General features: G+C 41.9%; 1 protein-coding gene across 6 annotated transcripts in view; it reads left to right on the top strand.

Annotated features, from left to right (window-relative positions):
- Positions 1 to 13,772, top strand: part of LRCH2 (leucine rich repeats and calponin homology domain containing 2) — a 110,805-nt gene that overhangs the window by 48,349 nt on the left and 48,684 nt on the right. For 5 of the 6 annotated variants that reach the window (XR_012647380.1, XM_075008150.1, XM_075008148.1 and 2 more), the window contains 7 exons: positions 4,604 to 4,737; positions 5,955 to 6,042; positions 8,409 to 8,520; positions 8,838 to 8,932; positions 9,016 to 9,083; positions 10,162 to 10,266; positions 12,320 to 12,397. Coding sequence is in view for 5 of the 6 variants with exons in the window: in XM_075008150.1 (XP_074864251.1) it covers positions 4,604 to 4,737; positions 5,955 to 6,042; positions 8,409 to 8,520; positions 8,838 to 8,932; positions 9,016 to 9,083; positions 10,162 to 10,266; positions 12,320 to 12,397 (680 nt within the window). In the remaining variant the exon portion in view is untranslated. The remainder of the gene's footprint in view (positions 1 to 4,603; positions 4,738 to 5,954; positions 6,043 to 8,408; positions 8,521 to 8,837; positions 8,933 to 9,015; positions 9,084 to 10,161; positions 10,267 to 12,319; positions 12,398 to 13,772) is intronic. The other variant, XM_075008149.1, reaches the window with a different exon arrangement.

The following is a 13,772-nucleotide window of genomic DNA, read 5'->3' as shown; positions in this document are numbered from 1 at the left end:
ACAGCAGGCACATTCTCTTCGCTGGGCCTGGTCATCAATCTGGCAAAATCAAAGATAGACCCCACACAGGACATAGAGTTCATAGGGGCACGTATAAATTCTATCACAGCAAGGGTTTATCTACCAGATGCCCGCTTTCGAGCCATCGGTTCCCTCGTGCAGGTCATCACCTTCAGCCCTACGGTGCCAGTTCTGACGTGCTTACAGCTGCTGGGCCACATGGCAGCAGTGACGTTTGTAGTACAAAACGCCAGGTTACACATGCGCAGCATGCAGCACTGGCTGGCGAGCGTCTACAAACCGGCAGCATATACCATTCACAGGGTGGTGTCGCCCACGACAGAGGTGCGCAGATCCCTGCAGTGGTGGGTGAACCCCAAGAACATGCTAACAGGGGTGCCCTTTCACCAACCACAAATATCGGTTTTCCTCACTACAGACACCTCCCACATAGGGTGGGGAGCACACATGAGTGAAGAGGTGACGCAAGGACTGTGGTCCTCCACGGAACAGTCACTGCACATAAATATACTGGAGCTCAGAGCAGTGTTCAACGCCTGCAGACACTTTCGAGACCATATACAAGGCAAAGTAGTCGTGATCAGTACAGACAATACCTCCACCATGTTTTATATAAATTGGCAAGGAGGAGCTCGGTCCCGTGCCTTCTGTGCGGAAGCAGTCCGATTGTGGAACTGGTGCATCGCCAACAATATAACCTTGAAAGCCTTGTACTTATCAGGCGCTCACAATGTGAAGGCAGACCAGCCGAGCAGGCGCTTCGCACTCACGCACGAGTGGCAGATCCGTTCCGATCTGCTACGACCGATCTTTCACGCATGGGGTTTTCCCCAGATAGACCTGTTTGCCACTCAACACAACAAGAAGTGCCCACGGTACTGCTCCAGGGCAGGACTGGGACGGGGGTCCCTGGGGGACGCATTCGCGATCTCGTGGAGGGGCCCCCTGCTTTACGCATTTCCTCCCACAGTGCTTATCCACAAAGTCTTGCAGAAAGCCAGGAAAGAAGGAGCCCGAATGATCCTGATAGTCCCAACGTGGGATCGACAGCAATGGTTCCCCTTACTCCTGCGCATGTGGGACCGTCCACCGATGCCCCTCCCAGTGGCGCCGGATCTGCTCACACAAGCTCAGGGGTCCATAGTGCATCCACACCCCCGAGGCCTACGACTACAGGCATGGTTAATCCATGGCTCAGCTCCCTAGAGAGCACATGTACGGAAGAAGTGCAACAAGTCCTAGAAAGTAGCAGGAGGACTTCCACCAGGAAGACCTACAAGCAGAAATGGACTCGCTTCACTGCATGGTGTTCTACCAAACAGTTAGCCCCCCTTGCTGTGCCTATACCTGTAATATTAGAGTATTACTGGACCTCAAGAGAGGAGGACTCTCCTTGTTAAAGGTCCACCTTGCCGCTATTTTGGCTTTCTGACACGAAGAGGAAGGGCACACGGTGTTTGCCCATCCCATGGTTACCAGGTTCCTCAAAGGGCTGGTAAACCTATACCCCCCTCGGAAACCGCTTCCACCTTCGTGGAGCTTGGACCTGGTGCTTAGCGTGCTAACGGGACCACCGTTTGAACCTTTAGCCACGGTTTCCCTCCGTCTCCTTACGATAAAGACGACCTTTCTTCTCGCAATCACGTCAGCTCGCAGGGTGAGCGAGCTTGCAGCAGTTATGGCAACGCCACCCTGCACAGTATTTTCGAAGGAGGTGGTAACCTTACGGCTGCATCCAGCCTTTGTTCCCAAAGTTTCTTCAGAGTTTCATATTAACGAACCTATAGTTTTACCCTCGTTTTATCCAAAGCCTCATAACTGTGACAAAGAGGCACGCCTACATCTCCTGGATGTGAGGAGGGCGCTGGCTTTCTATATAGACAGGACTCACTCCTTCCGGAAAACGGATAGACTCCTAGTCTCTCTTGGTCCCAAATCAAAAGGAGAAGGTCTCTCTTCGCAGAGAATCTCGAAGCACATCGTATCCTGTATGAAAATGTGCTACGAACTCAAAAAGACTCCTTTACTGGCCCCGCCCAGGGCTCACTCCACTAGGGCGGTGGCGGCATCAACAGCCTTTTTCAAGGGCGTTGCGCTAAAAGACATTTGCAGAGCGGTGACCTGGTCATCCTATGACACCTTCGCCAAACATTACGCCCTTCACAGGGTATTCCAAGAGGATACCCGTCTCTCGACAGCCGTCTTCTCAGGGACAAGCTGCACATAATCCGATTACCCACCTCCTATCTTGGGTTACTGCTGGGTAGTCACCTAACGTGGAGCACCCACAGGGACACTCGAGGAAGAAAGAGAAGTTACTCACTGTAGTAACGATGGTTCTTCGAGATGTGTCCCCGTGGGTGCTCCACCACCCGCCCATCCTCCCCGCTTCGGATCTCTGTTTAGTTTTTTGCAGGAGCATCCGAGTTGGTTGGTCAAGGAACTGGCGGGGACCGGATCGCGCACGTGGCCGGGAGCGCGCAAGGGAGCGGCGCGCGCCGGCGCATGCACGGTCCGGCAGAAACTGCTGGAAAGATCCGACCTGCAGCACCAGGGCGAGCCCGACACCTAACGTGGAGCACCCACGGGGACACATCTTGAAGAACCACCGTTACTACAGTGAGTAATTTCTCTTTCTATTTCCTAGGATTTTAAGAAAGGGTCAGATGTTAATTTAATTATCAGCCAGTTGCTAATGGCAAAAGGAAATATGGGCATTACTTGGCCCCATAATCAAGCACAAAATAAATAAAAGTTTGAAGCATTCATGCCACCCTTTACATTATTTGTTCTGGAGGACAGATTACACAATTGTAATATACGTTGAACCTCTCTTGTCTGGCATCTTCTGGACCTAACTGGTGCTGGACAAGAGAATTTGCTGAACCATGGAGGTGAGTGTTGCCTCGCACATTACCAGCACTTTGACTGTTTACTGGGCTCTCAGAAGACATTTAGGGATAAATTACAACTAAATAGCAGCATAGAACACTGAGAGCCAGGACTGGTGGCTGGAAACAAACTTTATGGGACCACAGGAAAGTTGGCCACACCCAGCATAAATGGTTGTCCAGCTAACTAAAATCATGCCGGATTCCAGCTTTTGCCAGACAAGAGTGTTCCGTATTAGAGAGGTTCAACCTCTGTAGTTCCTTCTGTTTTTAAAACAAAACAAAAACATTAAGCTATTAATATAAACCCATGAAAATCAGGCTGATGCTAATTATATTGGGTCACTATATAATACATAGATATATTTCTCTAAATATATAACTCAGGAGAAAATTTGTAGGTGCAAAAGTTAGGGGGTCAGTCTCCTTTCTCCCATGCACAGGCACCTTTTTTTCCTCTGTATCCATGTTGCTTGTTCTTTCCATTTTCTTTCTGTTGCTGATCTTCTCCTCAAACCAGCATTCTCAACATATGAACAATACCTCTTGCCCCCAGACAAAAAAAGTCTTAATCAGTTTAATCTGATCTGAATATACAAACAATTATACACACTAGTCCTAATTGTATGATATTTGTATCAGTTTTTGAATAGCACCATTATAGCGTGAATTAAAGGCACCCAAACAACCATAACTTTTCATTTCTATACCTTAACATTTTTTGGATTTCTTTTGAGTTTTAATTCTGATATTCCTGAATGTGTGATGTTTGATTTGGAGATAATTAATACATCCCTGTAACTTTTTTTACCCTTAAATTATTGAGATATACACAGGTTTGACTCCAGGTCAGCATAGTTTTATCTGGGAATTGTGTACTTTTTTTTTTAACCTTACTAAAATTTGAAAGTAATCATGAAATTTATTTTAAAATAGTAAGAGTTGTACTATTAGAAATATCTATGACATAAGAGAAACAATGGTAGAGTTTAGTTTTCTATATAACATTGTGTTTATAATGTGTATACAGCTTAGTTTGATAATGTGTATTACGTGCATTCATACAGCATGGGTCGGAAATGTTGAAACTCAGCTCCTTTCCTCCCTGACCTCCGAGATGTCTTACTGACTTCTGTTGCAGTTTCAGCTATACTGTCACCTTTCCCTCTGATTGGTATTCAGATACTTCTGCATCTGATGTATGCAGTGTTGTAGCTATGTTGGTCTCAGGATATTAGTGTGACAAGTTGAGTGAGATGATAATCTCTTATTGGACCTGCTTCTGTTGGTGAGAGACAAGCTTTCCAACTTACACAGCTCAAAAGCTTGTGTGTCTGATCAAGAGAAGTTGGTCCAGTTAGACCCATCACATCTCTCACTTTGTCTCTGTGCCTGATGTCATAGAGACCACATACAGCCTTCTTTGTTGTCCTTACACTGTAGGCAGGCAGACATGGCACTTTGATGTGCCTAAAGAGCAGATCAGTTTGTCCTGGGCTTCAGGGCAGTTGTGTTTTTTCCCTCCACAGTCCTGAGTACTAACCTACTGAAGTAGTGTATTTTTCGTACTTGGGGACAGGAAACTGTCATGTATTAGAAAGTTTCTACACGTAAGAGTTATTTTCATTTACTGTCTGTTGCTATATAAGTGTACCATGCATCTAAATTAATTTTTTCATGTTTCTGAACAGATATGTTTAAAGGGTAAAGTTCACATATTTAAATTCCTCAGTATTCAAGAATGCCTCAGAATAGATAAAAAGCCAGATTCCTTGGATCTTCCATCACTGGGTAAAAGAATCCCATGCCAGCCACTCACAGACAGGTATTTACCTTTTTTTCCTCTTAATGTTTGCTATGAAGTGAGTAGTTAGGATAATGGAGAACTACTCTCACAATAAATTTATGTATTTTAGCAATTGTCTACTTTTGAGGTACCACTATTGCACTCTGATTAACTGATTTAAAGAATTACATTAGAACTCTTCATTCTTTTCATCTCTTGCTAAAAACAATTAGTAATTATACTTTATGAAATTTTTAGCAATAGAGTGCATCACAGATTCTAATAAAGATGGAATTGAATGTTTTTGAAATAGTCAGCTTTTCTTTTTTATATTCCTACAGTACAATATAGCATTAAAGTTATATTCCTCTGTGCTTGCTCAAAATAGAACTATATTGCTAAATGGAAAGCCTGCTTCCCAATACTGATCCAGCTGCATAAATTTATAAGGCATTATAAATTGTTTCAGGGAAAAAAACCAAGAAAAAGCCAACTGAAAAGTCCAAAGTGAAGACTACAGTATAGTTTGCTGGACTGTCTCAATTAAGATTGCATTGAAAAAGTTAATGGAAATATCTGATAGACTGTCTTTAACCAGTCATGTTTTAGGAAACTGTATTTCCTAAAGATTTTATCCTTGCTAGCATACTTAAAATTTCACCCACAGTTTGTGCCAGTGTTTGCTGACCTTTGTTGTTGAATAAAACAGAAGCTGTTTGTTATGGCAGGGATCTCTGAAACATATAACTTCTGTGAGAGAACTACTATATAGTTTTCCAAGGAGGCTTAACCAAGGCATAATAGGATGAAAATGTACAAAGATAAAATAATATAGGCTAGATACCTGTCAGAACACCACACCTAAGGTTTTGTCTACACCGGGAAACAGCCTAGAACTGGGAATGAGGCTCCCACTTAGACATGCTTAAACTGCACTGAGAGCAGATTAAGCTAAACTGCAACAGGAATATTGCCCTTGAAATTCACACAGCGCCTGAATGGACTTTCCAAAAATTCAGGATTATTTCCTACTGTTGAATGCGAGAACCTAATTGAGCTTCTCAATCTTAAATTTCCGTCTGATATCCTCCTTTAAAATAACTTCTCAGCATACTAAATACTTTTTAGTATGCCTTGTTTGGCTGTTTAAACAAAAAAAAAGGGAACATTTTCAAGATGGTGTCTTCCTTTCACTGGCCATTTACAAAACTTGATATTTGTCTTACTGTATCTGCTATGCCTTCTCTTTGTTATAGTATGGAAGACTTTTATCCCAGTAAAAATCATGGTCCTGATTCTGGCATTGGCAGTGATAATGGAGATAAAAGATTGTCTACAACTGAAGTGAGTGGTTTTTTTTTTTCCTATTAACCGTATATTTTTCATCTTTCTTTGTTGATAGAAAAGGGTTGAAAGGACAGTTGTTTTCTTCATGGACAGAAGTAGTTGATCCTTCAGTTTGAGAATAATTTACTTCTCAAAATTGTTTTTCTTGGGGATTCAGATAAGCATTCTAAAATGTGGAAAAGCTCAGTTAAATGAACACACACAAATATGTGACAAACTTTCTGTAACCAGTGTAGTTGTAGCTGTTTCGGTCCCAGGTATTAGAGCCACAGGATAGGTGAGGATATATCTCTCATTGGACCAACTTCTGTTGGTGAAACTTACTGTAAAGCATAGACTGGTGATACTAAATTTTCAAATTTATTTAAATATCCCTGTTGCAGAGTGTGCACACTGCATTTTGAATTGAGATGGGGTTGTGATAGCACCACAGCTACCATCTGTCAGATGATCCCTAGGGTGAAGGCAGCATGGCTCAGTGATCAGGGTAAAGCTGGCTGCCCTCAGATGAAATGGCATGCATTCTAATTTTTTTGAGTCTATATTCTTGCTGTTGAGTTTCTGGGCTGCACAGCCAGGCGGCTGAAGTCAGTGCTGTGTGAGCTAGTGGCTGGAGTCAGCTAAGTGGGCCATTACCGAAGTCTATGCGGCAGCTGAGGTAAGGACCTGGGCGTTCCCTCTAGTACTCCCTAGCCCATGGCCCTATTAGCAGTAAGTGTGGTCACCATCCAGTCAGAGGGATCCTATCGCAACATGCCTGCTCACTTTCTTTGGGTGAGAGATACTGCTCACCCCACTCTGCTGGGCCACTTCCTATCATGAGCTGCAAAGCTAGAGTCTCTCTTTGGTGCAAGTAGCTTTGTGGTACAAGTAGTTTGTTGGGACTCTGATTCCTGTTAGCCAGCTGTAGGCAACCATTCTCCTGTTTGGGCCTCAGAGACTCTGGCTCCTGCTCTCAGGGACTGAAGTGTCTCCTGGGCTGGAGCCTCCATTAAGGATCCTTTGTCCCTGGCAGTCCATTTTATGATGAGTCAGCAGTTGAAGCAATGCCAGCATAGACTGAGTGGTGGGATAGCTGCTGTACGTAATGTGTGATCAACGCTATCTTGCTGAGCATGGGGTATGCATACCCTATCAAAGTCCCTCTGGACAGTTAGACCTAATTAGTTGCAGGGTGTGCGGTCAACCCGCTCTGGGCTTTTTTAAAATTGAACTCCAGTCTTAATTGGTGGCTTGTTTGGCTTCTTCCAGACGTAGGGTTTTGTGATTCTACACTTGGCCATTTTCAGATATAAAATGCGAGATCATTTTTTTTTTTTTTACAATATGAATAATTAGAGAGTTGCTTTCATTTTTCTAATTATTTCTTGTTTTAACATAAGTTGAAGTATGTGTATTTTTCTTAACATTGGCTGTTTGTTGATGAGGACTATTGGTGGACTTGTTAGACATATAGTTATGAGCAGTTTTTGAAAACTGTGGCTCTGTCCACACTAGACGTAGAAGTTGACCACCTATACACAATTTTAGCTGTGCCAGTTGCATAGCTAAAATTCTTTTATCCATGGTCAACTTCCAAGTCTGTCCACACAGCGGAAAGTTGATGGGAGCATTTCTCCCTTCAACCTTCCTTATTTCTCAACCTCTCGTGAGGAGTACACAGGTCAGCATTGACCCCTGGGAGCGTCATTTCATGTATGTGTAAAATGAAACCCTGGAAGTTGTGCCCTGAGTGGGTTGATCTTTGGCTGTACTGTGGCTCTAGCCTATGAGAGATTTGGGGGTTTTATCTTGTTTTTCCGGTAGCTTGCTTATGTAGCTGTATAAATCTATGCATAATACAGCAGTACCAAAATTAGCATGGTAAAACCTGTGCAGCTGGGAACTATGGGAAGATTTAAATCCAGACAAAAAAATATACTTGCAAATTCATCTGAAGCATAGTTAGCCATAGGAGGTTGTGAAGTGGGGGGAGTATTCCAGGATTACATCAAGAAAGATTAAATTGGATACAAATGTAATAGACTCAAAACTCCTTTAAGTGGAGTCATGATGGGTGATTGATTGGATGGAGAAATATCACTGAGCTTCAGGAATTGTTGATTTGGTAGGTGGCATACTTAATTTAGTTGAGACCCGTGCCTTTGGAACTGGACTGCAGGACACTGTAAATAAAGTGTTGCCTTTCATCTGAAACAACACACACATTTGCTATTTTCCATTCATATAATATTTTCATCTACATCTCCCTTCATTAGTAGTCTCCTTAATGTCATCCAGATTCTGTATTGTAATTGTGGCTTATCAGTAAACTGAGTAATTAAATATGCCAGTCAGATTTTAATTCTAATTATTATTTGCAGCCATCTGATGATGACACAATCAGCCTTCACTCTCAGGTATCAGAATCGACAAGGGAACAGACACTAAGGAATGACAATAATTTAATAGGAAGTAAATTTGACTCACCTAAAGGTAATGCCTCTTCTTTTAAGTGCACAGGAATGCTCTGTTTTGGATGCAGAGAATTTCTGTTAAACGCTGCACAGGATTATTTGATGTATTAGATCTGTGCATTTACACTTCAAGCAACATTGTAATAAATTTATAAATATAGTATCAACAAATATGCAACAAAGAAAAAGCCATCCTTGAGAATAGTATACAGATAGAGCAAGAGCTCATTTTATTAGTTACATTTGACTTTGTCACAAGTACCTCTTAGCAATAACATTCGGTTGAGAGAACTGTTTAATGTTTTTTTTTTCTTTTTCAAACTTAATCATCTGTAGACCCAGAGGTGTATGATTACATTGACCCTAGCACAGAAGATGCAGCTATTCCTGAGCAAGACGTACAAATAGGACCATTTCTTTCTTATGTTAAGGTAAGCTAACTTAAGTGGAAAAATATAGATAGCACAGCTGTGTCATCAAAGTCTAAACTCTTATTTTTTCCATTCTGCATAAGGAGCGAGGAAAACACCCTGAGAAATCACAGAAAATAGAAGAGAATGATGAGTGGAGAGATGAAAAAAGGTAGGCCTGATAGACATCTCTTTGGAAGTCTGACATTTCTGAGACACAATTCTGCAGTAGTAGGTACAAGCATCCTTGGGTGGGCTGATCAGCTTTTCAGAAGGTTTTTTCAGTTGCTGTCAAGTAATGTGGTCAGAGGTCTGCAACCAAAAGCGAGAAGAGCTGTTTTTTCAAATGCAGTTACATAATCAGTACTTCAAGAGCTGCAATACATGTGAATATGAGATAATCCTGAATAAAGAACCTCAAACTGTACTTTTTGTCACCCGTTTTAAGCACAGGACACACGCGATGATTATGCCAGTTAGAAAGTTGTTACCCACGTCCCTAAGTTTAACTCGCTTCAGCTGCTCTGGCCCAACCTGCCCACTGAATCCAGATCTTACTTGCCCACCCTCTGCTCTCCCCACTCCACATGCACTCTGGGTCCCCTCCCACCCTCTCTAGGCCCCCCCCAAACTTCGCAGGCCAGAAAGTGCCTGTAGCTTTCCCAGCCACTCCCCACCCAGTGGCATCGGTGCTGGACTCACCGGGTCCCGGGAGCTGGGCCAGGTCCTGGGGGAGTTGACCTTGCGCTGCTGGATGCAGCTCCAGGCTCTGTTGGCTGCAGCGGAGCAAGGAGGAAATGGGGAGCACCGTGCTGCCCGGGAAGAGGCGCCGACCCCATGGGAAGGGAAACTACGTTCACAGGAAGCCTCCCACAACACCCCTTTCTCCTTAGCAGCTCCGTCGTGGCAGGTGTGCCTTCCCTTCCCGCTGATCACTTCCCCCATGTACAGCATGGGCAGCTCCCTGCGCTGCCTCCTGCCCCGAAATAATGGAACTAAATTGAATTGATTTAATACCAGCCGCTAAACCAATTCAATTTAGTTCTATTATTTCTATGGGGGAAGCACAGGGAGCCACAAGAGGAGTTAGCAGTGCCAGCACCCAGAGCCACGAGTGACTCCTTATAGAGGCGCAGTTTGCTGACCCCTGAACATGGTCATTTCTTAAAAAAAATGAATAGAGAGAGAGAGAAAAAATGCATTTCTGTAACCTACTGAAACAAAACCTTTTACCTAAATTAATCTTTCAGACTTCAGAAAGAGAAGCTGTTGGCAGAGGAAGATGATGAACTGAAGGAAGTGACTGACTTGAGAAAAATAGCCGCTCAGCTACTGCAGCAAGAGCAGAAAAACAGGTAATACAAAATCCAAATAAAGTAATAGGCTAGTCAAGTTGTGTGCCATATTTAATGTGTTTTTCCCTTGAAGTTGTCTGGTTAAAATTCTGCTGTTTTACAGTTTTGAGGGTAGACTTGTACAAATAGAGAAGAAATGGTCAAGTAAATTCATGCAGACTCTTTAGGTGTATGTCTCGCATGTCTGTTTTTATGCAATGAGACTCAACAATGTCCAGATGTAACTTATATATTTTGACAGATAGTAATTAATAATTACATTTTTTTCATTGCTCATCAAGTGGAAAGGAGAGGAGGAAATCAATTTAATATAAACATTTTATGTTTCATAATGTGGAGCTAGTCATTGATTTTTCCGATGAGATTAACACACTGATTTTACAAAGAGACACATTTGCTTAAAAAAATATTAGTAACAGAATTATTGTTCATACACTAAAACGCTCTTTTGATTATACATGAGCATTCAGCAACAGGTGCTGCTTCTTTGTAGCTGGTCGTTTTTATAAAATACAGAGTGTTCAGTTAATTCAGGGTACCAGATTTCTGAGTGTAACTCCTCCATTCATACTGCCAAGGTGTAACATTTTGTTAAAGGATGGGAGAGAGAACCCTTGTTCGAGTATGTGTCTTTCGCGTGACAAATGATAAAGCATATAAACAAGCTGAATATCTGTAGTCCATTCTGGCCATCTACCTAGCTGTAATTGGTTTCCAGTAAGGGGCTCTTGAGGACAGATTTGGAATGGGACAGGAGAGTAGCTTTATGGACTTACATGCAGGGTATGAGAAGATACAAGAGAGGATAAGTAGGGAAGGGGTAAATTGATAGTAAGTACCAGAACTTTGTATTTGGTGATGTGGACGGTAGAATAGAATCACTGACCTCTAGAATGGAAAGGTTCTGAGCAGATTACTTGGGAAAGTCAGTGCAACGCTGGCTGGCTGATTTCTGGGTGTGGTATTCAGTGATGATGAAGAGGTCATGTTTTATAAAGAACGTGGCAGAACTAAAAAGGGTGAACATATGTGTAGTAGCACAAATATGGATATCCCAGTGAGGGTGATTGTAGTAGCGGAGTCTGCGTGGTCATGGGATCTCTATATAAATATGTTCCACTGTGCAGGAGCAAAACTGAAGGAAACAGAGATGTTGTATGGCAGCGGTGTAGTAAGGTGACACATTCCATGCTCAGATGAATAGTTTTCATTAATGTCTTTATTTTCAGCATAGTGAATGGAACTAGAGTAATGCTTAGTGCTCATTAGCTCACAGCTGGACAACTACCAATAGAAGAAACTATTTAGTAGTCTTTCTATACTATAAAATGTTATCGGTATTTAAAAGCTATAGTAAACATTTAGGAAGTCATGTTAGGGATTTTTTAAAATGGTAGTAATAATATTGGAAAAACATGTTGGAACTCTCCTTGTGTAATCATTTTTTACGCCAGACATTTTCTCTAAAGACCAAACTTCTAACCTAGTGCTGCTATATTTTTTAATTTAGATCAGAACTCTATATTCTGGTTTGGTTGGCATTGTAATAGTTCTACTTGCATTAACCTCTTCATTTGCTAAGCTATACCTCTTTATCTGTGGCACTTGCATTTATTATTTGTGTAAATTTTTTAAAATGTGGAGACAAACTCAGCACTGGCTTACCCTGTATGCAATCAGCAAAATACAGCAAGATGTAAATCAGCCCTGATTTTGGCCCACAATGTTTTTGTGACTGTATTATTCCTTATAGTGACAGTAGGAATTAGAGATCTACATTTGAAATATTTCTGGTTTGGAAATAGCAAATTTATAAGTATTTGCATTAAGCAATTTTCACTTGATCACATGGACTTCTCTAAAATTTGTGCATCCTAATAATTTCTTGTCAACTGTAACTCTGATCATTTAGCATGTTTTCTTTTTAATTCTGTGAAATCTATCCTCTTTCCTTTCTGCTTGCTGTACTAATGACTTCACTGTCCTTTCCCATCAACTTCTCCTGCTTCCTTCTTCCATCTCTGGGTTTGGTGTACATGAAATGTGAATACAGACGGAGACCATTAAACTATAGAACGTCATTCAGTGAAAAACTCTTCCAGAGGACAAGGGCTGCAGGACGTGCATCCAGGTATCTAATGTTTGTGGAGCTTAAAATTCTAAAGATCACATGTTAGACAAAAACAACATTATCAAGACTTGGCTTATGCAAAATAGAACAAAAATAAGTGAACTAGTATAAACTATTTAATGGTGATAAACTGATCACAAACTAAATTATTATGAAGATGCTCAGTATTGCCCAAGAGAAAAAAGTGTTTGTTTTTCAGAACGTTATGTAGCTTAGTACTAGCAATGCAGAGAGAACTTCCAATTATAAACTTGACTTTTTTTTCAGTCCCCATGACTCTCTTCACCTAACCAAAATAATCAATGTGAAATTTAAAATATTATGGTGGTCCTAAATAATTTTCTGCAAAGTTCAAGAAGTAGGAAGAGGCAAACCGTAAAAGCCAAGTGGGGCACAAGAAGCTCAATGTTCAGGTATGAAAGGAAGAGCCACATGTGAGGATGGGATAGTGCCTGGAAGAAAATGGTGTCCTTCTGCCTATTGATTTTTAGAGTTCGTCTAGATCCATTAGACCACTTGCTAAGCCCACCAAGGTCTTGTATTCCTGGCATATTCTGGAAGGACTTCTGTCACTGAGCAGTTCTTGAGTATTTTAATCTAACGGGACCTCCAGGCAAAAATCTTTTAACATGCAGTTCAAGTATCATGACACCATTTTTCACTTGGCTTAGCAAACTCTCGAGAATAAAGTAGCATACACAGGAAACACAAACATCAGAGAGCCTACTAAGGCCAGGTGAAAATGTCCACATTATTTAAAAACAAAGCAATCTATTAAACTTTGGAAAGTAAGAATAAAATCAGCCTCCCATCGTTCCTTGTAATCTGAAATGTGGAGATGCTGCATTTGTAATGTCTATCAATGGCAACCAAAATCAGATTTTCATTTATTATCCAAAACTTGAACTTCATGATGTTAGTCATGTGGAGATTGTTTACACTAGTTTGATGTACAGCAGAATTTACATAATTGTCAAAACATGGGATCTCATTAAACAAGAAAAAATGAAGGTACCATAGACCTCTGACTTACATGGAGGTTATGTTCTTGGCAGCCTCTGTGTAAGTTGAGTTTTCATGTAACTTGGGAGCCAGGAAACTGACCAGCTCACTAGCGCAGGTCAGTTTCCAGTCTCCTGTCAGCACAGGGATCAGGGAGCCAGGCTCCTGTCTCCTGGGAACAGTGAAGAGCTGGTGCTGGTCAGTTTCCCAGCTTCTAGTCACTCTGGGAACCAGATGCAGCTTCTCCCCAGCTTCCCCCAGCTGGGTGAGCCAGGCAGAAGCCGCACTGTTGCATCTGTCCACCCAGCTTCCCCCACCCAGGCAAAAAGCTGTAGAGCAACTTTGAGTTGTGCTTAACTTGCATTAATGCAAG

The sequence above is a fragment of the Carettochelys insculpta genome, chromosome 13 (genome assembly GCF_033958435.1).
Source record: "Carettochelys insculpta isolate YL-2023 chromosome 13, ASM3395843v1, whole genome shotgun sequence".
Lineage (NCBI taxonomy): Eukaryota > Metazoa > Chordata > Testudines > Carettochelyidae > Carettochelys > Carettochelys insculpta.
The sequence above is the reverse complement of the archived record's forward strand: the minus strand, read 5'-3'. Positions and strand labels throughout refer to the sequence as shown.